Source organism: Dacryopinax primogenitus (genome assembly GCF_000292625.1).
Source record: "Dacryopinax primogenitus strain DJM-731 SS1 chromosome Unknown DACRYscaffold_10, whole genome shotgun sequence".
Classification (NCBI taxonomy): domain Eukaryota; kingdom Fungi; phylum Basidiomycota; class Dacrymycetes; order Dacrymycetales; family Dacrymycetaceae; genus Dacryopinax; species Dacryopinax primogenitus.
The window spans coordinates 778,537-799,062 of NW_024467207.1; the positions used below are offsets into that span (position 1 = coordinate 778,537).

Consider the following 20,526-nt stretch of genomic DNA (forward strand, 5'->3'; position numbering starts at 1 on the left):
GATACACAATCTTCTGATGTGTGTCTGAAAACAAATGCTGCATTGACCAAGTGCACGTCCCAGATGTCCATAAATGTTATGTATCATGTTCATAGCTAGTGATGAGACACATATCTGTTATCAGTGTTGTTAGGAGGCCAACCAGTCCTGGCTGTGTGCATGTCACATATGTGACACACTTCAGCAAGCATACTCTGGTGTGTGTCGAAACCTGGTTCATAGTGTAGATCCCAACATCCAGAGTAATAGACAGTTCTCATCCATATTCCTGGAGTCCACCTGCCTCAACACAGATGCAATCGCCCAAATCAGATTGATGAGATAGCATAGCAATGAAGAAAAATTGTGCCCTCCATGTCCCCCATCCTGTGACTCTTTGCATCCCCTCAGATCGCCTTACAGTGAGCAGCACATGCATCAGATACTGATGGCAAGATTTGGTAGGTGCAGCCAAGTTCTTTCATGTGGTACTGGCATAACTGCAAGATCACTTTCAGGCTGGATGGGGATGCATGAAAAAGGCACAAAAGCCATCAGTGGGCACACTGCTAAGTCTGTGGGGCACAGGAGATGCTTCTGTCAAGACAACCTGAGGTCAAACAGCCCAGAAACATTTCTTGGTGTGTAAAATCAAGCCTCACACACTTTTCACTAAGGCTGAAGTTGTAGACACATATGCCAGAAGGCGGGACACAGCAGATGCAGAGAGCAGCATGGCTTTAGGTAAGTTGTTGTTGTGCCAGCAAAGATTGTGCTGAGTGCATTATCACAGAACAGATGTTTCTAGGTGATGAGGAGACAGACCATGCAAGTTTTCTCACATCATCAATCCAGAATGTCGATGGAGATCAGTTGAGTCATTGAGATGGGTCCTCTGAGGAAGAGGAACAAGAAGAAAAGGATTTCGCTGATGTACTGAGGACCTGACCTACATGCATTTCCCACACACAGCCTTGAGTGCACTGGGGAGAGGAGGACATGGTACAAACATGGCCATCAACCCAGCACAGGCCTGTGCAAGCGCTTGCAGCAGCTTGAATGTGGTCTACCACAATTAAGAAAAACATCAAGAGAGTTCAGAAACTGGAGGTTGAAGATGCTCAAAGCAAAGTTGATGAGCATTTTCAGCAGAAGTCACAAAGTCGCTGTAAACCCACATTTCCCAGGGAATGCACTACTGCACATAAGCCTTTTCATGCAGAGTACTGTTGTTTCTGAAGCTCAACTTTTCATTTTGAAAGCTGCAGACAGGGCAAATGGAATGAAGGCAAAACAGAAATGCCCACCAGGAGATGCAGGAGAATGTAGAGACAAGTTTGAGCAAATTCAGGTATGCTTCACTTCATCATGATCCAGTATATCAGTGTCTTACCATGCACTGCCTAGTTTAATATCTGTGCCCAACCCAAAGTCCAAGAGCATCAGCTATGAACAGCACATGCCAGGAACCCAGTAAAGGTTAACAACAATGTTATGAGATCTCTGGCTCGAGTCAAACAAAGTGGCCAGCACTCAAAGATGAGTGATCTCTCGGCTACAATGAAATCAATTGTTGTGCTGGCAAATTGAAAACATCAGGTATTATTGGCAAATTGCAATGCCTTTCCTAGCCCACCCCTCTGTGTTCAGTGGGCATTGAAATGCTTCAAGTCTGCATGCGGAGAGCTTGGCTCCCTCCAAGACCATTATAAAACTTGCTTCAAATTGGATCTGGGATTCAAATCAGAAATACAAGATATTGTGCATGTCAGCAACCTGAAGCTCATGACCAATGTTTCTGATTACATAACACTATAGATTCTACAGAGAGAAGCTCAGTTACATGGAGAAGTGAAGTCAATTGCCATTGACCTCTTGCTCGAGCACTAGAAGCTGCCTCTTCATTGAGACCCAGAGGACATAGCCAATGAAGTTGAGCATCTCACTACTGACTTGAGGTTTCTATACACCAATCTATGGGTATGGATGGATCTTTTCTCACTTAAGTGTTTGGAGAGGTAACCTATCCCCCAGAACTCATTTCCTCAGAAGATCTTCGAAAACCTGATGATCCAAGCAGTCTATTTGACTGCATTCTTCCGTGATATCAAGAGCAATGGAGTACAATTTAAGTGCATATTTGGCAAAGGACGCCTGCATTGCTTGCCCTTATCGTAACTTCAGTGAGTTTATTCAACATTTATAGCCCTATCAATTGTGACCTAACAGGATAGATTCACTGTGCTCTGGAACAATGGGCAAGTGGGGAGAGGAAGTCAGGAATGTCCCACAAATTTACCGCCCAAACCTGGGGCTCAGTCTACCAGGATCACCTAGACAATGTCAAAGAGTTCTCAAAGGCTTTTCTGAACCAATTCAACTGGATCATGCAAGAGATGTATTGGAATGCAATGTACATGTCTCTGTATGCAGACCTTGTTTTTGGCTGAATATTTTGTCCAATGTCAGGGCAGCAAGCAGGGCCATTGTGGTGAAAAAAAACAAGTGCTTGCATTATGTTGGCAACCTGTTGGAGAGGCTGCAAGCCAAGGATCTTGCATCAGATGATGCCAAAGATTCCAACATTGATATTGAATGGAGCAGCAGGGCAGCATCACCTCATCCAGAACTGTTGTGCACTCCCAAAGTTGAGGAGGTGAGCATCAACCTGGATGAGAATTCATCATCACAATCATGCATGAGTCACAAGACTGAGGCTAGTCTGCCAATGGTTGATAAAATATCTCCATGAGCCCAATTTGCCAAGGACAAACTTTGGCTGGCATTCACTTCTCCTACCAGTCTTCCAGACCCTTCCAGCTTCTTTCAGTGTGTGGTGGATGACTTGCCACATACTGGAGCAAATTCACTTGGCCAACAAGCATGGTCACAACACTTGCAACACCTCCCCTTGCTCAATATTGCCAAAACAAGCATTACTCAAGGAGAAGAGGAGATTTCAGGCAGCCTTCTTCAGTCTATGCACTCCTCAATAATTTCCTTTACTGATAGTCCGCAGGCTGAACATGACCTTCAGGGTATGATGCATACAATGTCTGCAAAGAACATCTAACAGTATATTTAGAAATCAGCTCCTTCAAGAACCTTGATATATCTGCTGTGCCAGGTCATCCCTCAGCTCTCTGCTCTCCAAAGAAAGTGTCAGCTTGCCATGTGGGACCAAAACTGATAACGATTCAAAAAATCAACTTTGAAGGCACTACTGCTCCAGATGGGACTATTGTTTGCAGTATGGCAGCAGCTCCCAGATCTCCAAAGAGACCCCAACCTCAACCTTGCCCCTTGCACCCCAAAGGATCAAGTGTGACTGTTGTGCCACACACACCTGTGACACATACAGACACAATACTGGACCATCAGGCCAATGTTGCACTTCATCAAGCAGGAATGTCTTTTTTCCCCTTATGGCTTCCACACCTGCATGCCGTATTGATCAAGGTAACCAATCTCTCAGTGATTGCTGCCAGGATCAAGTCCCATCTCTTGCCATACAATTGAATGAAATTGCTCCAGAATCAGCACATCCTCCAGAAGGGTTAAGGTCTACCAATCTGAGTGCTGTGCAGGCAGAAAAATTGACTCTTCCCACAGAAAGCCCTCATCCACTTGTGAATTTGGATTGCAACACTTTTATTGCTGGTGAAGAGATATCCCTCTTGCATGATTGTATGGCCGCTCTTCTGGCAGGCATGTTGTTACTGCCCTCTGCGGAAAATGCCCCTGGCATGCCAACATCACCTTTACCCCAAAATGATCTTCTTCATGACAATCAGATCCCAGTGCATGATGTAGGCAAGAATCCCATTGTTTCAGAGGAACATCCAAATTCGAACAAATGTCAGAACAAATCACGACCCATGCATCCTCAGGCCAAATCACAGCTTATCACACCAACTGTTGCTGATGTGATGGGAATGACCATTGTGAGATCCAGCATGTCAAACCGAGTCATCCGGCCCCCAGTACAGTTTGAGCCTGAGATCCAGTGATCTGTTCAGAAGAGGGCAACCAGAAATACCAAGCACTGATCTTCAATTGCAACAATGTTCTTCACTTCCTGTCAGATTGATTTTAAAGAGCACAATGATGCATTTCCTGCTTCATCTGCACCCTCCATACTTAATTATTCTCCCTGTTTGGTGTGGCAGATGGCCCCAGCACCAGGAGGTGCCAGTAGTTGCCAGGAGTTGCATAATAGCAAATTAGTCATTTAATAGAGGCTAATGATGAAGGATTTCATGTGTCATGCCTTGGTAGGGTTAACACCACTTTCTCACAAAAGAAGCAGAAGATCAAAGATGGCTCAAGAGACAGGTGGAGACAGCAAGGAAGGTAAGACACAACCCTAATACAGGTCAACCACCTCAATATCCCCATTCAGGTTCCATGACACCAATATGCCAAACTCAGACATGGGTCTATACATTGCACTCATTTGAGGAGTTTGAGCAAGGGAAGATGATGGATCAGGAGGCAGCATGATGGTACTAGGTGGAAAGCATGGGAAGACTGGGAAGACGAAATTGGAGGTGCAACAAAAAGACAACATACCTGGTGAGCTCGCTCTTTACTGAGGCGGTGCCATGTGCTTAGCACTGTACTCAAATCACGCTCAAAATCAACTCACCTTTAGTACTTCCTTTCTGAAAGGTAAATTCCCTTTTGGAGTATCATACATTCTGTGGGATAATTGGGTCCCAAACTCAGTTGCAAGGGGATCATGGAAGTTGGTCATTTGGAGTGCAATGGCTACCCCATTGGGAATCTGAGAATAAGGAGTCACACAACGAACAGTAACCATTTCAAAAAGACAATGATAGTGACATGCACTGCAAGGAGGCTCATAACATATCCTGCAACAAGGATGCTGACATTCTTATCAGGAGGATCCTAACCTGCCGGGGAGATTCTAACATACCCTCCAGACAGGATCCTAACATACCCTCTTGGCAGGATCCTGACATACCCTGTAGAGAGGATCCTAACATACTGAGATCCAAACATTCTTGTTGGGAAGATCCTGACACACTCTGTAGACAGGCTCCTAATATATGGAGTTCTGTAACCAAGAAACACATGGTCAGAGGAACATACCTCAACTATGCTCCTGGCCTGTCACATTGCAATATCTGGAAGGTGTATCAAACAAGCACAGTCAGGAGAACATACCTCAACTATGCTCCTGGCCCCGGTACATTGCAATCTCTGGAAGGTGTATTCAGTCATGAGCAAGCGTGGTCAGGAGAACATACCTGAACTATGCTCCTGGCCCCAGTACATTGCAATCCCTGAAAGGTGTATTCAGTCTCAAGCAAGTATGGTCAGGAGAACATACCTTGACTACACTCCTGGCCCGTCACATTGCAATCTCTGGAAGGTGTATTTAGGCTTGAACAAGCATGGTCAGGAGAACATTGACTACACTGCCTGGCCCAGAATATTGGATTTTTGGAGGCATGCTGAGTGTAGGAGGATACATCATATATGAAGACAGAAAGACCCCAGGATGCAATGATCCTGAGAAGCCAACAAGGTCCCAAGATCTTGAGAATCAAGATACCAAGACACATAGATATCAGGATACTGGGAGGCAAAGATCCCATCATCCTGAGATACTAATGGAAACAGATCAAGACACAAAGGCCCTGAGATCCTAAGATACCAAGATATGAAGACACAAAGATACTGAAATACTAAGACACAGAGATACCAAGATACAAAGACACAGAGATACTAAGATGCTAAGACACAGAGATACAAGATACTCAGACATGGAGACAAGACACAGAGATACCAAGACATGGAGATACCAAGACACAGAGATATCAGGATACTGAGAGGCAAAGATCCCCTCACCCTGGCAAACACAGCGCAGTGGCAAAGTTTTGGGCCTGTGAGAACACAGCCATTCCATTGTGAACAGTGATCATATGGTGGGCAGGTTGCAGCTTGCAGTTCATGGAGTATGCTGCCAGCTCTATGCTCTGGCAGACATTATCTGGCTCATCCTGGGCAAGGCAACAGCCCCCCAGGCCAATAGAGATCCCTAACAAATGCTCTTTGCATGACAAAATGATGTCACAGAGCTGTGAAGACGTCAGCAGATAAAACTTTTTACAATGGAAAACAGCTTACCTCCTTTGCCTCTGTCTGTGGGGATACAACCACAAATAGCAAGGAGTGGAGGATGGAACAGAACAGGTTGCCGGCTTCTGGAAGCTCATTGGAGTGCACAGCTCAATAGGTGCTCTGGAGATCACCAGAGGGGATCACTTGGAGGGTTTGGGATATGGTCAGGTACACCTGGCTGGGCTTGGAAGAAGTAAGTTGCCAGCGAAGAGGTATCTGAATAGGTGGCACTGAAGTGTTCACCATGAGACATGCATAAGAGGAACAATAGATGGATAAGAAGATAGGCTTGAGTGGTTCAAAGTTGACCATGCTGACTTGGCAATTGAGCAGCTGCATCACTGTATCAAAGGACCCAGCAGCAATGTGGTCTGATTTGACTGGGGAGTTGTGGACCCAGAGATTTGCCTCACTAATACCTGGTGCAGAATAAGCCAAGTCCACCTGCTCTTCCTCTTCTTCCTCTTCAGCATGAGGAACAATGGCTTCATCTAAGCCACAGCCCTCAACGTTCCCTTGATCAACAGCTGGACCAGCATTGTCACCCTCCCACTCATCCAGAGTGGGGTTGGCAGCAGCAGCATCAGTGCCATTGACATAGGGAGCCCCTTCAGCTAGGCAACCTTCAACGAGGGCATGCTCAAAGAAGTTGTGCACACTACTAAGGAATGGCCACTGTAGCAGCCCAGTGCCAGAGATGATGGGTGGTGGCCTGAGGGTCAACTTTCAAAAGCTCAGACATCATCCAATTCAACTTCAGTAAGACCAGCTGCATTGAGGATGCCATTGGCCATGTCTTCAAGACTGTTTGTCTCTGTGGTCATGTAAGCAAGGGGGGTCTGTCAACAGGACAAAGGGGCATACATAGGCCAACATTTCGAAGGATGTTAATCCTAGAGACAATGTCACCTGGGTAGAGTGAGTTGTGGAACATTGACATCTGATTGCCATGAGGCTTGGTAATCTTGGCCATCTTCACAAGCTTCTCATGTGCACCCATTGTCATGTATAGGAAGGACAAGCAATCAGAGTTCCACACAGTTTGGTAGGCAGTTTGCACAATTTTGTAATTACCCTGCTCCAACACTTGCTGAGCAAGGCTGTTCCAGCTCTCAGGCCAGTTGAGTGCAACTGCAGTCTCTAGGGCAACATTGACATTGCCACACTCAGTAGCAAGCTCAAATTATGTGTTCTTGTCTTGAACAAAGTGAAGTGCAATTTCAGAGAAACCCTTCTTTTGAAGATAAGAGATGATGCTCTGGCCCACAAAGTGCAAATAATGTGCAAGACCTCATAGTTATGGCAGAGAAGCGCCACCTTGAAGCGATATTCTGTGGGGTCAATCACAATGGTCCTGGGGCAAGTGGAACAATCCAGACAGTGGAGCGTCTTCCCCTTGATCCAAGTAAGATAGATTGGTTGATCAAGTGTCTTGATGATGCCATTGTCCGTATATGTGCATCAGTGTTAGTCTCAGAAGCATATTCTTTGAACCAACCCTTGTGGTAGAGCATATTTGATGTGATTCAACATGGAGTAAATGAAGACACTGCTGTTGTCCCATGCTCCAGACTTGATGCAAATGGTCTCATGAATGAGGCTGCTCTGTGTCAAGGTCTTGTTGGCAATAGTAATTGCTAGGAAGATGTTTCAGTACAGACAGTGGTTGGAAATACTCACTGTGCTTGCCAAGCAGAGCAACATTAGCACCTTCTGAGTTCCACACAGTGTTTTTCATGACCTGAGTGCTCAGCTGGGGCAGAACCTTCTGTTGTTGGATGTCAAACAAAACTACTGCAGTAGGCAAACTTAGCAAAATACTTGCAGTGCCACTGTAGAAAATCTTGCTTGTTTGTACTTGTGGTTTGATCATCTTGGTCAGAGTGTTATTGAGATCACGGATCTCAATTGTCTCAGCATTCTTGTCCAGCACTGCAAAGCAATTGTGAGCGACAAAAATGGCACTGTAGCCAGAACCCTGCTTTCTGTCAGAGGTGGAATCTCTCAGTTCTCCACTGGCATCCTTGGGCAAGGTAGCCAACTCATAGATCCCATTGTCTGCAGTCTGTGATACAACATTAGGTGAGGTACATTAGGTGACAACTATAGCTCACCAAAGTGACAAGAACAGTGCACTCCACAGGGGTTGAAGCTCAAAGTATGTGGCTGGATATACTGGTTGCCAAGCTTTTGCATGCTCAGAACACCAACATTGGATCCAGTTGTCAAGTTGTGCTGACACACATATTTGTCTCAAATATAATACAGGGTGTCATGGTGCAAGGCAAATGCAGGGCACTTGCACTCGAGTTTGAAAAGACAATCAAACAATTATCATAACCTGAATGAGAAGTAAGGATCTGAGTGGAGGGAATGGATGGATGAACACACCAGCCACAAACAAATTCAGCTCTGGATGTGCACACAGGGCCCAGGACCTATTGCGTTCCCTACAGAACGTCTGAACCATGGTCCTCTTTGACGTATCCCACATGTGAATGGTTTTGTCCTCACCCATGGACAGGGTTGCTTCAGACATTGTTGAAGTGGCCATGGCATGTGTCAACCTCCCAAGCCTTTGTCTCACTCATCTGCCAGTTTGACAATTGTCACCAGCAGAGACAATGAGTGGGAGGGCGGGGTGGAAGGACATCCAACTGACTCCAGGGTTGTGACCTTCCAGGAATATTTGACAGTCAAGAATGCTTCGAAGCTGTTGAACAAGTTTTGTTGCTGTTGGTCGGGGTACTCTGTCTCACCCCACAGATGTCAAACAATCATGATGGTCCAAGTTGAGGTCTGGCAATCAGAGCACCAACTGAATGGGACATCACCATGAGTCTGCCTGGCACCACCTCCCTGCCAGTCACAGTGAGCCCCGGGCCACAAAATTGGGCAAGACCCTTACCAGTACTCAGCCTGAGGCTTGCTTGCACCTACTGCAATGAAAGGCCACAGCTCTTGGCAATGCAATTCCGCAAGAATCCACTCATATGAGACTTGGAGATGCCCTTCCTGTGTCATGTTATTAATTTTATGCATTCATTCGCATTATGGAGGTAGCTAGTATGCCTTCCAGAGTTCCATAGCATTTGCATAGCGGAGGCAGAGTCACTGTAGTGCCTTCCCAATCGAGGTAGAGCCCACAGCCACTATGGGACCCCAATAGCGAGTCTCAGAGGTCCCTTCTACCCATAGCTAATGTTCTTTACAGATGGAGGGACTGGGTCAAGCAAGAGAAAGAATTAGACGCATATATATAGTATACAAAGATGTAGAAAAAATAAGTGTTCAGTCTAATAATACAACATGATGACGATGTCCACCTTGAAATTAAACCGGAAGCAGTAACTCCTCATGTTCCTCCTTTACAGGAGGCAACCCATCAACAACCTTGTCCCAGAACATCTTCAGCTTGTCCGCGTCCGCACAGAACTCTTGGAGCTGGAGACGGATCCCTTCGGCAACCCTTGCTGGCTGAGGCGACTCATCCCTAAACGCGTATGGCGCATCCCACTGTTTTTGCTTAAGCCGTCTCGTCACTGCACTCGCGATCGCAAGGCCATTGGCGAGCCACTGGAACCCGTCGGTCCCTCCAACAACCTGGACGAAAGCGAGCCCAGAGCTGTGGATATACTGCGGATACGTATATGGCGAATGACGATAGCTGTACTTGACTGTCACTTGCTCTGGATATCGGGAAATGCTCTCGATGTCGAGGATATACCCCAGTTCGCGTAGTAACGCAGCCTCGAAATACAGCCCTGGATTTGCTCCGACCGGTAGTCTCCTAGCCAAGTCAGGCACGACTGGAGGAGCGACGGCCAGAGGGATCGAGATGCAGGATTGGAATGGACTGTGCGTCGATATGTCTGAGACCTGATCGACATAGGCTTCAACCAGTTTCAGTCCAAATTCCTCGACGTCTCTCGCCCATGACCAAACGATGTCGTCAATATACCGCGCTGTTGTTCCAATCCAGTTCATCTCGAAGTGGAAAGCATTATCGGGGTTGTGGATAACGTCGTGATGCAGCATTACGAGTTCCGCCTGATCGCTGTGTTTCATTGGATCGAGATCCAGTGTGATGGACTGTGTTAGAATGAGTTCCTGGCGCTTGGCGGGACTGTTGCCCTTGCGAATGTCTCGGCTCGGGGTATGCCGATTAAACCAAATACGCTGCCTTTTTGTTTGACTTGAAGCGGCATATTCCCCCGTTAGACGATAGTAGTAGTGGCTGACCGAATATAAGTAAGGAAGATGCATGGTACTATGCCACTTACCCGTCCAGGAACATATGATATGCACGACAGTGTTCGATGAGCCCTTGATCCATTAGCTTGTTTCCCCAGTCCGCAGCATCTTCCCTTGTCGATACGTCTCGATATTCTCGGAAGAGGAACGAAACAAAGTCAGACCCGGAGAAACTGTCCTTGTGGAGATTGTTGTGCCACTTGTGATCCTCGATAACCAAACCACCTTCGGGGTCGCGCATAGCCCGAGCGATGGACTGCAATGAGCTCCCTTCAATAGATTTCTCTGATTTGCGCTTCCGATCGCTTGCTGGCATGTGAGCTTCGGCCAGAGCCTCCATGAGCGGTTCATCCAGCAGGCAAGCGAGAGGATCGAGGTACGTGATCAAAAGGGGAACGGAAGTATTCGGATCATTATGAACGTCGTCTGGTCTCCAACGCAGTCGGCCAAAGAGCTCTGCGAAATGCTCCATGCCCTGGATTCGAACCTCTTCATTGCTGAGTTGCGCTCCGGTCGGACCAGGCTCAAACCGAGGCTGTAATTCATCCTGAGACGGAATCACGACGAATCTCGTCCTCCAGTAGCGCATTCTGTCCGCTGGTGGACTGGGAGCACCAGCGAGAAGCATATCCATCCTGTTCCAGCCAATGTGCTCTGCAGGGTAATTAAAGTGTGCTTCTGCTTTCATGTACCCACTGCCGTGTTTAGGCCAAATAAGACATTCATATGAGAGGACCTCTTCTCTTTGTCGTCCACGAATGTATGCGGTCACTTTGATCTCTTGCACTTCTTTGTCGTACGAGATCCGATGAAGCTGATTTCCCATACTCAGGTAGATAGGCGCATCGCCTACATTCCGCAGCACTTCGGAAGCTCCGCCCATTTTCAGCTCCAAGCTTATATCATTTGCATGTGAAGTAGTCGGCTCTAACAAACCCGTGCGACCAAAGCTGCCTGACAACCGATTTTGCATCAAGACCGGTGTGTGCTTTCGTCCAGTTCGAATGGGGGCAACCACAAACTGGAAGCCTTGGGCAAGCCGAAAGCTCGCAATCGCGCGGAGAAGTTGTTCGGCCTGGTAGGTCTCTGGCGTATATCCTTCCTTCTTGTATTTGGGGGGTCTGATAAACTGGCTGTTCGCGTCAGGAACGAGGATCGTATGATGGTATGTCCGGAAATCGTTGTCAAGTTCGTCCTGACGAGGGTATACATCCACGGTGAGAGGAAGACACGCGGGCATACAGAGTGATTGCCACTTCATCTGATGCTCGAATGTAGGTTGGGCGAATGAGTACTTCCATCTTCGTGCTTCCTGAGCGGATTCTGCCAATTGCTCTGGTTTGGGGTTGGATGGATTGAGCAGCGTGACTCCGGTCGAGATCTGACGATAGCGGGCCTGGGGTGTCGAGCCCGAAGCCTCGGCACTGCCGCCTTTGTAAGACATAGGAGCGTCGGCAGGCAAGGAATTGCGAGGGAGCGAAGCGCGTGCTGGATGGATGAGCGGTGGATCGGCATACAGCTCACTCGTTGGTCGGGTAGGCCGTGAGATACTCTGCTGTCGGGCTTTGATCGAGATGGGGACGGGGCTCGCACCAGCGGTAGTCAAGGGTTTCATGTCCTTGATGGGGATGTCTTTCTTCATTGGATGCAGGATAGCGGGAGGGACTTCCGGGGCCGTCACAGCAGGCGGTGCGGCCGTCTCTAATGCCTTTGTCGGAGCCGACGGTGATTGACGGATGACAGTGACGGACGTTGTCTGTGGGAGTGCCGGCTGGACTCTGAGAGAGGAGAGCAACCACGACGCACTAAACATACGTGGTTGGCGGGGCGGGAGCGGACCAAGGCTGTCCGATCCGGTTGCAGAAGCAGCCGATCGGGTGGATATGATCGAAGGCTTCGAGGGGGAGGTGCCGGGCTTGATAAGCTCTGGCGGTTTCTCCGTTGGCGGGACTTCGCTCGACGGGGTAAGGGGAGTGACGCGCGTCGGCCGACCCCGGGGTGGATCTTCCACCGGCATCAAGGGGGGCATTTTGAGGACCCCAGGAGGCATCTGCAGCGAGTTTCTCCGCGCATGTGCGACTTCTTGCGGAGGGATCGCAGGGAAGCTGTCTAGTCTCTGGGACAAGCTCGAGCGGCGCGCGTCCTCCATCTGCCCAGAACGGAATGTCGTGCCCCTCAAAGCCAGTGCGCCTCCCGGTGGTTCTCTTACACGCACAGAGGAACGCGAAGCGGCGGAGAGCGTGGAGCCAGAGTTGTACCCCACGATAAAGGGCGGTGGGGGTATCTCGATAGGCTTGCGGCCAAAGACGTTCCGGGCGAAATTGCGCCTCGCTCGTTCCTTAGCCGCTTTCCTGTCTTTCCCGTCTGATGTGGTTTTCGGGCCGAACATGAGCGAGGCGTCTTCGTCCAGGAACGGGATGGAAATGGTGCTTGAGATGTCTTGCTCGAGCAGACCGAGCATTTGGATCTCGTATATGCGGCAGCGGGGGATGAACCTTCCACCCAGTCAGACAACGACAATAAGCGGGGAGGAGAACGTACCGGTCCGTGCGAAAGGGCATATCCCACGAACGTTCCCAGTAAGAACAGTACACCCAGCTCGGGATCATATGATATTGCAATACCTCCTTTGGGGCTATCACCTCCTCCTCTGGGGGTATCAACACCTCCTCTGGAGGCATCACCGTCCTGGATTTGGAGCTGTTCTCATAATACAGCGGGTTCATCTCTCTCTGACTGAGGGGATGTTCCTGTTCCGGCACTTCAGACATGTACGAAAACAGAGGGACGGCGTGCAGTGGTCGATGTGTAAGACACACGAGATCGACAGTAAACCCATTGAAGTTCATCCGCTCGTTCGTCAGCCGTAAAAGCTCCTTGCCGACCTCGAATCGCCCCGTGCCGGGAGTGACGACGGAGATGCTGAGCCCCGTGCGGCCCATGTCCCGATCGACGTGGTATTTCTCGAACGGGTTGAGTGCGAGATTGAGCGCTTCGAGGATATTTCCTTCGTGTGCATTCGAAATACGTCCAATGAGCACTGCTTCCAGCGTGTCCTTGCGTGGGGAAGCCTCGGACGGAGCAATATGCTGCAAGAGGATTTCACGCTGAAAGTCCCACAAACTTTGTTTGAGAGAGACGAGCGTGCTCTCCCACTCCTCCATAATCTCTAAGTCGATGATGACCTTGTATAGGTCCTTGTATGCGCGATCCGTCGTCTTGCACCTCCTTATCGGACCCGTGGCGTACTTCAATTCCGCGTCGTCGTACCATACGCGGGAGACGAGCACCACGGAGAGGAGATGGTGCGCGTTGGCGGCTCGCCAGTGGGAGAACAGCTCGGGGAGGAAAGAACTGCACAGTTTCTCGTAGTACCTTTCTCCATCTTCCGCAAACTCCCACAGCTCCTTGCTGATCTGGATCAGGAGGGTGTGACGCGCCGAGAGCGAGCGATAGATCGTCTTAGTGAGAGCAGTCACATACGCCGAATGAACCCTCATCCCGCGAACGAATATTCCCTGGATCTGAGCTTCGATACACGTAGCGAAGTTGACCGTCTGGGCAGAGTGGACACAAGTATCTTCGAGCGACATTCCCAGGCGCCACATCTCTGATCGGCCGAGATACTGGTCCCGAAAACAGAGCTCGATGTGCTCTGCCGTGTGGGCATCTTGATCTACCTGATGGGGGTCAGATGGGTTGGAAAGGGAGGGAAAAGGCAGACCTTGGTGACGATCACGGAGGAACGGTTCTTGAAGCCGAACGCGGGAGCGATGTCTGCCGAGATCGATATCTACCGCACATGAGTTGTTGAAGGGGCACAGGGATAATAAACATACCTGCATCGTTCCCGCTGTCATAGTGTGCATCGCCGTTCCCTGCTTCTCGCTAGCGACAAAGAGGAACTCTCTCTCGATCTCCTCCTCTTCGCCAAACCCCAAGCCCGCTCCATCCTCCTCCTCTCCAGACAGCACCGGTCTTTTCACAGGAACAACAGATAGCAAGTCCCCTTCTCTCAGACCGGGCCATGCATCAATATTGATCCTAGCCTTGTCATTGCCGTAGAAGTTGTCCTGTACCCAGCAGAGGAGGGTGATTTGGTCCCCTACAGATAATGGTGGTGCGGGAGTGGCAGGTGCAGAGCGCTGCGAGTGCTGTGAGGAGATGGAATGAATGCTCGTGAGGGTTGACGAGCGCCGTCGGTTTGTGGCCAGAGCCATGTCACGCTCACCCACCTGCTCCACCCAACGAAGGGCATGAGCGCTCGTGTTTTGTCTTGGGACAGACGCGCACCAGAAAAGGAAATCATGCACGTGCATCCGCTCCCGGCTGCTTCCGATCGTCACTCCCCTTCCTCTTGCTCTCCCCCTCGTATCCCACATTCCTTTCAAACCCCCCTCTCAATAACAACATGCGTCCTTCACTTACCCGTCTGTCGGGGATGCCATCAGGTACGTTTATTATCGACCTGCGCAAACATCATGACTGACGAATAACAGGCAAGGCCTACGTGAGTCCTCTGAAGATGAAGGAAAGTGGGCGATGGTTGACGGATCTGTAGATCGGCTGGTGGGGTGACTTTGGAGGGGCGAAGCAGAAGGGTATCGTCCAGTATGGTGCGTTTCTGTCTCTTTACTTACCCTCGGTTTCACCGTTTCTTTATCTTGTTTGTATTTTGTAGTCCTGCACCTCCCGTACATCTATATTCTTTCACCTCTATCTTCGTCACCTCTATCCTCTTTCCCTATCCCATTCACCCTTATCCCGAATCACAGCTAACCACACTCCAGGTCTCTCTCCTTTCCAGCAACGTGCATGGGGGGACGCCTTCTCCCAAACGATGTTCAACGGGTATCGGCGTATCGTCAGCCAGGCACCCTACTTCCTGATCCCCTTCGTAGCGGGTATGTCCATCCCTTCACCTTTCTTTCGTGTTCCCTACGTCTTCTCTGCCACACAAGCACGAGTCGGTTGCCTAACTGCCCATATTTCCGCATCTCTTGCCAACTCTGATGTATCGGACAATGGCTGACACATTCCCCAGGGTACAGTATCTACACTTGGGCAAACGGGTACTACCACTACCTCGAAAGCAAGGAAGGGCACTACGCGAGTCAAGCAGCAGGTGGTGGGCACTAACCGCACAACTCCCCTGCCAAATCCAACATCTGGTAGAGCGGGCAGTACAAAAAGCTACGGAATAGAACCAATAATCATCCCGTAAATATCTTGCTGCTAATGTGGAGGGTTCGTTGTGCGCTCGATTGAGTTGAGATCGGCGGACGACTGCTGGTTCTAGGCTATCATCTGGATGGTGGTGCCTCTTTACACCGAACATCTCGTGATCGCTTCCCATCCTGTCATGATTATCCTTTCCCCACCTTCATATTCTCGCACGATTCAGGCCATCCGAAATGTCGAATTCCACACGAACCGGATTTGCGCTGACATGAGGTAGCCATCATGTGAGATACGCCGTCACCCAAACAGGAAAGTAATGAAACGCGCAGAAGATTGGGGAGGAAATCCGATGAATGGAGGAGGTCAAGATTGTCTAATCTTTTAATCGCGTTCATATTGGATTTCGAGAATCAATGTTTAAGCTAGGTAAGAGACTCTGGCAACTGCTCGAAATTCTAATCCGAGAGAATATCATCCATAGCCTGATTGTGATTGTTTCTCTCCAAATGAGGCACCTCACCCGTCAGACCATCGAATCAGCATCCTATCTCGGGTGCTTGGCACCGCCTTATATCACGGCCAGGGGAACAGAACCCTGCCCTTCCCGCAAACCCGGCGCTAGTTGCTACCTGAATGACTCTGCAATTTCCCAACATCCCTACGCAGCTCGGCAGACAGTAAGACATGTGCGAGTTGAACGGCAGGAAAAAGACATATAAACACCGCTCCAGATCATCTTGTTGGTCTGTTCCCAAATTTCCCCGCAACAGCAATTTTCGCATTATGTCTATTGCGGCTTTGGCTTTCCCTATCGAGCTGGATGAGCGCGACCAGGAATTGGGGTTGGTTCCTAGAAGAGGACCAAGTGGGGGTTCGCACAGTGGTGGTGGTAGTAGTGAAGGTGGTGGTGAGGGTGAAAGCGGTGGAAGCTCTGGGTCGAGTGGGTCCAGCTCGAGTACGTCTCCCTTCTGTATCATCGTATCATCGTATCATCTAACCATCTATCAGAGAGTGAAGGAGAAGGAGAAGGAGAAGGAGGGGAAGAAGGATCCTCCGGCAGCTCTGCCACCGGCAAGTCTACGCCTGAGGAGGCTCCGCCGCCGTACGACCCTCCTCCTTCATATCATTCCTCCTCAAGCCAGTTCCACACCTCTACAGGCGAGGCCGTCGCTGCGTACGGCGGGGGGTCCACGACGATCAAGCAGCTTCCCGCTGGTGTACCCTTTACCGGAAGGTCGTATGACGGTGGTATCCGCCCCCAGGTATATGGGAGCAGGACATTCGGTAGCGGGTATCCCTATGGAGGGGGAGGGTACTGGCTCGTAGGACGACCGTTTCCTTTTGGCTTCTGGCCGGTATACTATTATCCGTATTATTATGGGGATCATGAGGTGCGATCTCTCCTTGGATGGATGAATAATCACTGATGGGAGTAGTATGGACCTGAGAACAACTCCTCGCGCCCTGGAGGTGCGGAGTCGATGGCCCTTGTTCAATCTACCAACGCATCTATCTCCTCCAACGCGTCCCTCTCGAGCAACACAAGTTCCAACAGCACAGCACCATCGAACAGTACCTCCATCCCACTTAATACCTACGCGATCATGGGCGATTCTGACTCTGTTCGCGCTGTGCTTGACGCGCTCGTACTCAACTGCAGCGTCATAAACTCCACTATTATGCCCTACAATGCGAACGCTTCCGGCTCAGTCCAGCCCGAACAAGCAGTACAATACTACCGCGCTTCATCGTTCGCACTCTTCCTCGAGGGTTACAATAACACCGCTGCCTCTGCCGCTAGCGCCCCACCAAGCAACACGACCGCGTCGAACATGACGTCCGATACTCCTCTTCCCACTAATCTCAGTCTCGATTTCCTGGATTGTTTGAACCAGACGATAGGGAATGCGGTGCCTATGACGAATGACGGGAGTGCGCTGGGGCTTCCCGCGCCTGTGTGGAGCTTGGTTGGGCTTTTCTGGCTTGTGTTGATCATGGCCAGGCGAGTGTGAGGCTGTCGTATTATGCTATATTTCGTTCTGTGGCTTTTGTGATGACTGTGTATATACCCCCCTCCGTGATGATATCAATGATCTTGATCTAATGGATCGAATCAAATAAGCGCCCGGCACAAACAAACACGTAAACCCGAGCCGGAAGTGTGGAACCGAATGTTGGCGCAATTCCGGTGAGACTTCTTTGCACATATCCAACGATATCCGCACATCCGTCGATGACTCGAGTACATCACTGCACCGGTACGGATAACGCGTTCGGCAAAGAAAACCGGTATGTGGCAGCTGGAAAAAAAATGTTATAAAACCCCGTGACAGCTCGCTAACTTTCCTTACTCTCAACTCTCTCTCCAACAACCATCATGCCTGTTGCGGCTATAACTTTCCCTCAAGAAGCATAGGAACGCGCGTCAGACGATGAGTTATTAGTGCGTAGACGGGGTCGGAGTGGTGGTGGGAAGAGCAGCAGTTCCGGTAGCGGTAGTACGTCCTCCTCCTCATCTCTCCCCTCCCCCGTCAGGTCTAACGGTGAATCAGAATCTAGTTCTTCTGGCGGTTCGTCAAGCAGCGGCAAGTCCTCCTCCAAGCCTCCACCGTACTCCCCACCACCGTCATACCGCTCCTCAGCAAGCAGCTTCCATACTTCTTCCGGCTCGTATATGTCTGCCTACGGCGTCGGTTCCACGACTGTCCGACGGCTTCCTGCTGGCGTACCCTTCGCAGGGCGGTCATACGATGGAGGAATCCGCCCCCAAGTATATGGAAGCAGGACATTCGGCAGCGGGTACCCATATGGAGGGGGAGGATACTGGCTTGTTGGCCGACCGTTCCCCTTCGGCTTCTGACCGATATACTACCATCCATATTATTATGGGAACGATGAGGTGTGTTCTTTCTTTGAGTACATGGGTGAACAGTCGCTGACGAAAGTAGTACGGACCGGAGAACAACTTCTCCCGTCCAGGAGGGGCGGAATCGATGACCCTTATCCAGTCTAGCAACACATCTGTCTCTTCCAACGCCTCCCTCCCGAGTAACACAACCTCCAACAGTACTATCGCGTCCAACACTACTTCCGCACCTCTCAATACCTACGCGATAATGGGTGACTCCGACTCTGTCCGCGCGGTGCTCGACGCGCTCGTACTCAACTGCAGTGTCATAAACTCCACTATAACCCCCTACAGCTCGAGCGCTTCCAACTCCGCCCAGCCCGAGCAAGCAGTACAGTACTACCGCGCATCCTCTTTCGCACTCTTCCTCGAGGGGTACAACAACACCGCTGCCTCTGCTGCCAACGCTCCACCAAGCAACACGACCGCGTCCAACGTGACGTCCGATACGCCTCTCCCCAATAATATCAACCTCGATTTCTTGGACTGTCTAAACCAGACGATAGGTAACGCTGTGCCTATGACGAACAACGCTGCAGGCCTTGCCCCGGTGTGGAGGTTGATAATCTTCTTCTTGCTCGTGTGGTTCTTGGCTAGACGTATGTGAGTTGTATCGGTATTGTAACGGCTGTATGACTCTATACCTTTTGTTGTGATATCATGGTTAATATAATACGAGATGTTCTTACTGGACATTTATCTTGATATCCTTGTTGTTGAACTCGGGCGGGCGGTCTCGTCTGACCACTCACGACCCATCTCTCGCATCCGACTTGGTTGACCCGTGGATGGCCCAGTCGGGATGTTGATTCCCCTCAGCGTGCCTGCGATTTCACTTCATAGGAAGATTCGAACAACTATTCTATTTATACCATACAGCGGTGCGGACCGGGCTCGGTGCGTCTACTTCAGTCCCATCGCGGACATCTGGTTCAACGTGAATACAGGATTAGTTATGTGCTCATATGGGCGTATCTAGACGCGGCTTGGACCGTTACTCTCGCCCCTCCTGCACCTCTTCATCCATCCTCAAAATGGTATCAGCGTGTTGGTCGATGACGTCCGCTACCCGGTTCAGTGTTTGATTGGTGTCCTGGTTCACATCTTCCTCCCCGACCTCTTCGACGCTTCTCTCTCGCACGCCTGGATGACGATTTGGTCCAACGTCCTCTGGTTCTCCGCTATACTCTGGGCTGAACTCATGCTTGGCTGCTGGATCGATGCCAGAAACGACGGCTGTACCTTGTTGACTGGACTGTTGGGAGCCGACTGTTGGAATTATTAGCGTTGCGTTTACTGGCGATTTGTTCGCAGGGAACTGACCTAGTTCCCCGGACATATCCGCGTGAGACAGGGCATCAGACAGCAACATGGTGTTTCTGAGGGGAGCATTCCTGGATATATCTCGCCAGCGCCGAATTTGGCTTATGGCTCGGGGAAAGTTTTCGTTGTAGGACGGGTAGTACTGAAGAATGGAGAGATCGACGCTTTGACAGCGGCGTTGAAATGAGCCTCGAAGGAGCTCCATTGTCGGTCCCAGATCCGGATGAACGCCAGGATCATCCCGTTTGAGAAACACTTCAAGCATCTTTATCACGTTCCCATCAAGTGTCCCGTTAACAGCACACATGTATTCGAAGTGTTCACCCACAAAATCCAGCACCTGAATAGCTAGCGTTCCATCAAATTCAGGGTCCGTATCTTGGGCAAGAAAGAAGAGTTTGTCGAAGAGGCTTCCCGGCAAGAACTCTGAGTAAACCTCGTCGTAAGCATTCGTCCATTTGTGTTCAACAAGGAAGCAACAGGAAGACTCCTTTGGAAAACAGGAATGGTACACAAGGTGAATGAACTGATTGAAAACAGAATGGGCATGAGGGCTTTCTTGAGACAAATGTGGAGAAGAAAGAAGGGTCTTGATTAGCTTGAGAGCCGTCCCTTGAAACCTCAACTCGTTACAATGATACCAGTTGAGGAAGAAGTGCATGATCGCATTGAGAGAAGGAACTGAAGCTGATGCGAACCCCGTTTCTCCTGAATGAAATTCCAGGGGGAGG

At 49.8% G+C, this 20,526-nt stretch overlaps 5 protein-coding genes across 5 annotated transcripts; 3 read left to right on the forward strand and 2 right to left on the reverse strand.

The window, feature by feature from the left end:
- Positions 1-4,345: 4,345 nt before the first annotated feature.
- Positions 4,346-8,668, reverse strand: DACRYDRAFT_16208 (uncharacterized protein; the record flags this gene model as incomplete). The annotated part of the gene is made up of 16 exons (XM_040771173.1): positions 4,346-4,487; positions 4,552-4,565; positions 4,628-4,765; positions 4,943-4,957; positions 4,991-5,044; positions 5,095-5,112; positions 5,170-5,205; positions 5,253-5,288; positions 5,336-5,348; positions 5,857-6,086; positions 6,136-6,150; positions 6,274-6,752; positions 7,039-7,269; positions 7,810-8,187; positions 8,244-8,381; positions 8,521-8,668. 16 exons carry the CDS (start codon positions 8,666-8,668, stop codon positions 4,346-4,348), a joined length of 2,085 nt encoding a protein of 694 aa, XP_040628436.1.
- Positions 8,669-9,430: 762 nt separating this feature from the next.
- DACRYDRAFT_80132 (uncharacterized protein) lies at positions 9,431-14,385 on the reverse strand. Its single transcript, XM_040776428.1, has 6 exons — positions 14,223-14,385; positions 14,108-14,176; positions 12,925-14,063; positions 12,593-12,878; positions 10,413-12,433; positions 9,431-10,366 (listed from the first exon to the last, which is right to left on the reverse strand). The coding sequence occupies exons 1-6, from the start codon at positions 14,250-14,252 to the stop codon at positions 9,463-9,465; spliced, it is 4,449 nt and encodes a 1,482-aa protein (XP_040628437.1). The 5' UTR covers positions 14,253-14,385; the 3' UTR covers positions 9,431-9,462.
- A 409-nt stretch (positions 14,386-14,794) lies between these two features.
- On the forward strand, positions 14,795-15,522 carry DACRYDRAFT_108085 (uncharacterized protein; the record flags this gene model as incomplete). Its single annotated transcript, XM_040768584.1, has 5 exons — positions 14,795-14,834; positions 14,883-14,893; positions 14,945-14,999; positions 15,174-15,287; positions 15,428-15,522. 5 exons carry the CDS (start codon positions 14,795-14,797, stop codon positions 15,520-15,522), a joined length of 315 nt encoding a protein of 104 aa, XP_040628438.1.
- Positions 15,523-16,347: 825 nt separating this feature from the next.
- On the forward strand, positions 16,348-17,576 carry DACRYDRAFT_116672 (uncharacterized protein; the record flags this gene model as incomplete). The annotated part of the gene is made up of 3 exons (XM_040770244.1): positions 16,348-16,519; positions 16,573-16,955; positions 17,001-17,576. The coding sequence occupies 3 exons, from the start codon at positions 16,348-16,350 to the stop codon at positions 17,574-17,576; spliced, it is 1,131 nt and encodes a 376-aa protein (XP_040628439.1).
- A 325-nt stretch (positions 17,577-17,901) lies between these two features.
- Positions 17,902-19,147, forward strand: DACRYDRAFT_22641 (uncharacterized protein). Its single transcript, XM_040772901.1, has 3 exons — positions 17,902-18,062; positions 18,117-18,463; positions 18,513-19,147. The coding sequence occupies exon 3, from the start codon at positions 18,558-18,560 to the stop codon at positions 19,077-19,079; it is 522 nt and encodes a 173-aa protein (XP_040628440.1). The 5' UTR covers positions 17,902-18,062; positions 18,117-18,463; positions 18,513-18,557; the 3' UTR covers positions 19,080-19,147.
- Positions 19,148-20,526: the final 1,379 nt, after the last annotated feature.

What these genes read in the sequence shown, in the direction of transcription:
- DACRYDRAFT_22641 (XM_040772901.1), top strand. Translation starts at nt 18,558, where the DNA reads ATGACCCTTATCCAGTCTAGCAACACATCTGTCTCTTCCAACGCCTCC.
- DACRYDRAFT_80132 (XM_040776428.1), bottom strand. Translation starts at nt 14,252, where the DNA reads ATGCACACTATGACAGCGGGAACGATGCAG. An exon ending in ATGCCCTTTCGCACGGACCG is followed by an intron (nt 12,879 to 12,924) that starts GTACGTTCTCCT and finishes ACTGGGTGGAAG; the next exon opens with GTTCATCCCCCGCTGCCGCA. An exon ending in CTTCGCGTTCCTCTGTGCGT is followed by an intron (nt 12,434 to 12,592) that starts GTAAGAGAACCA and finishes AACTCGCTGCAG; the next exon opens with ATGCCTCCTGGGGTCCTCAA.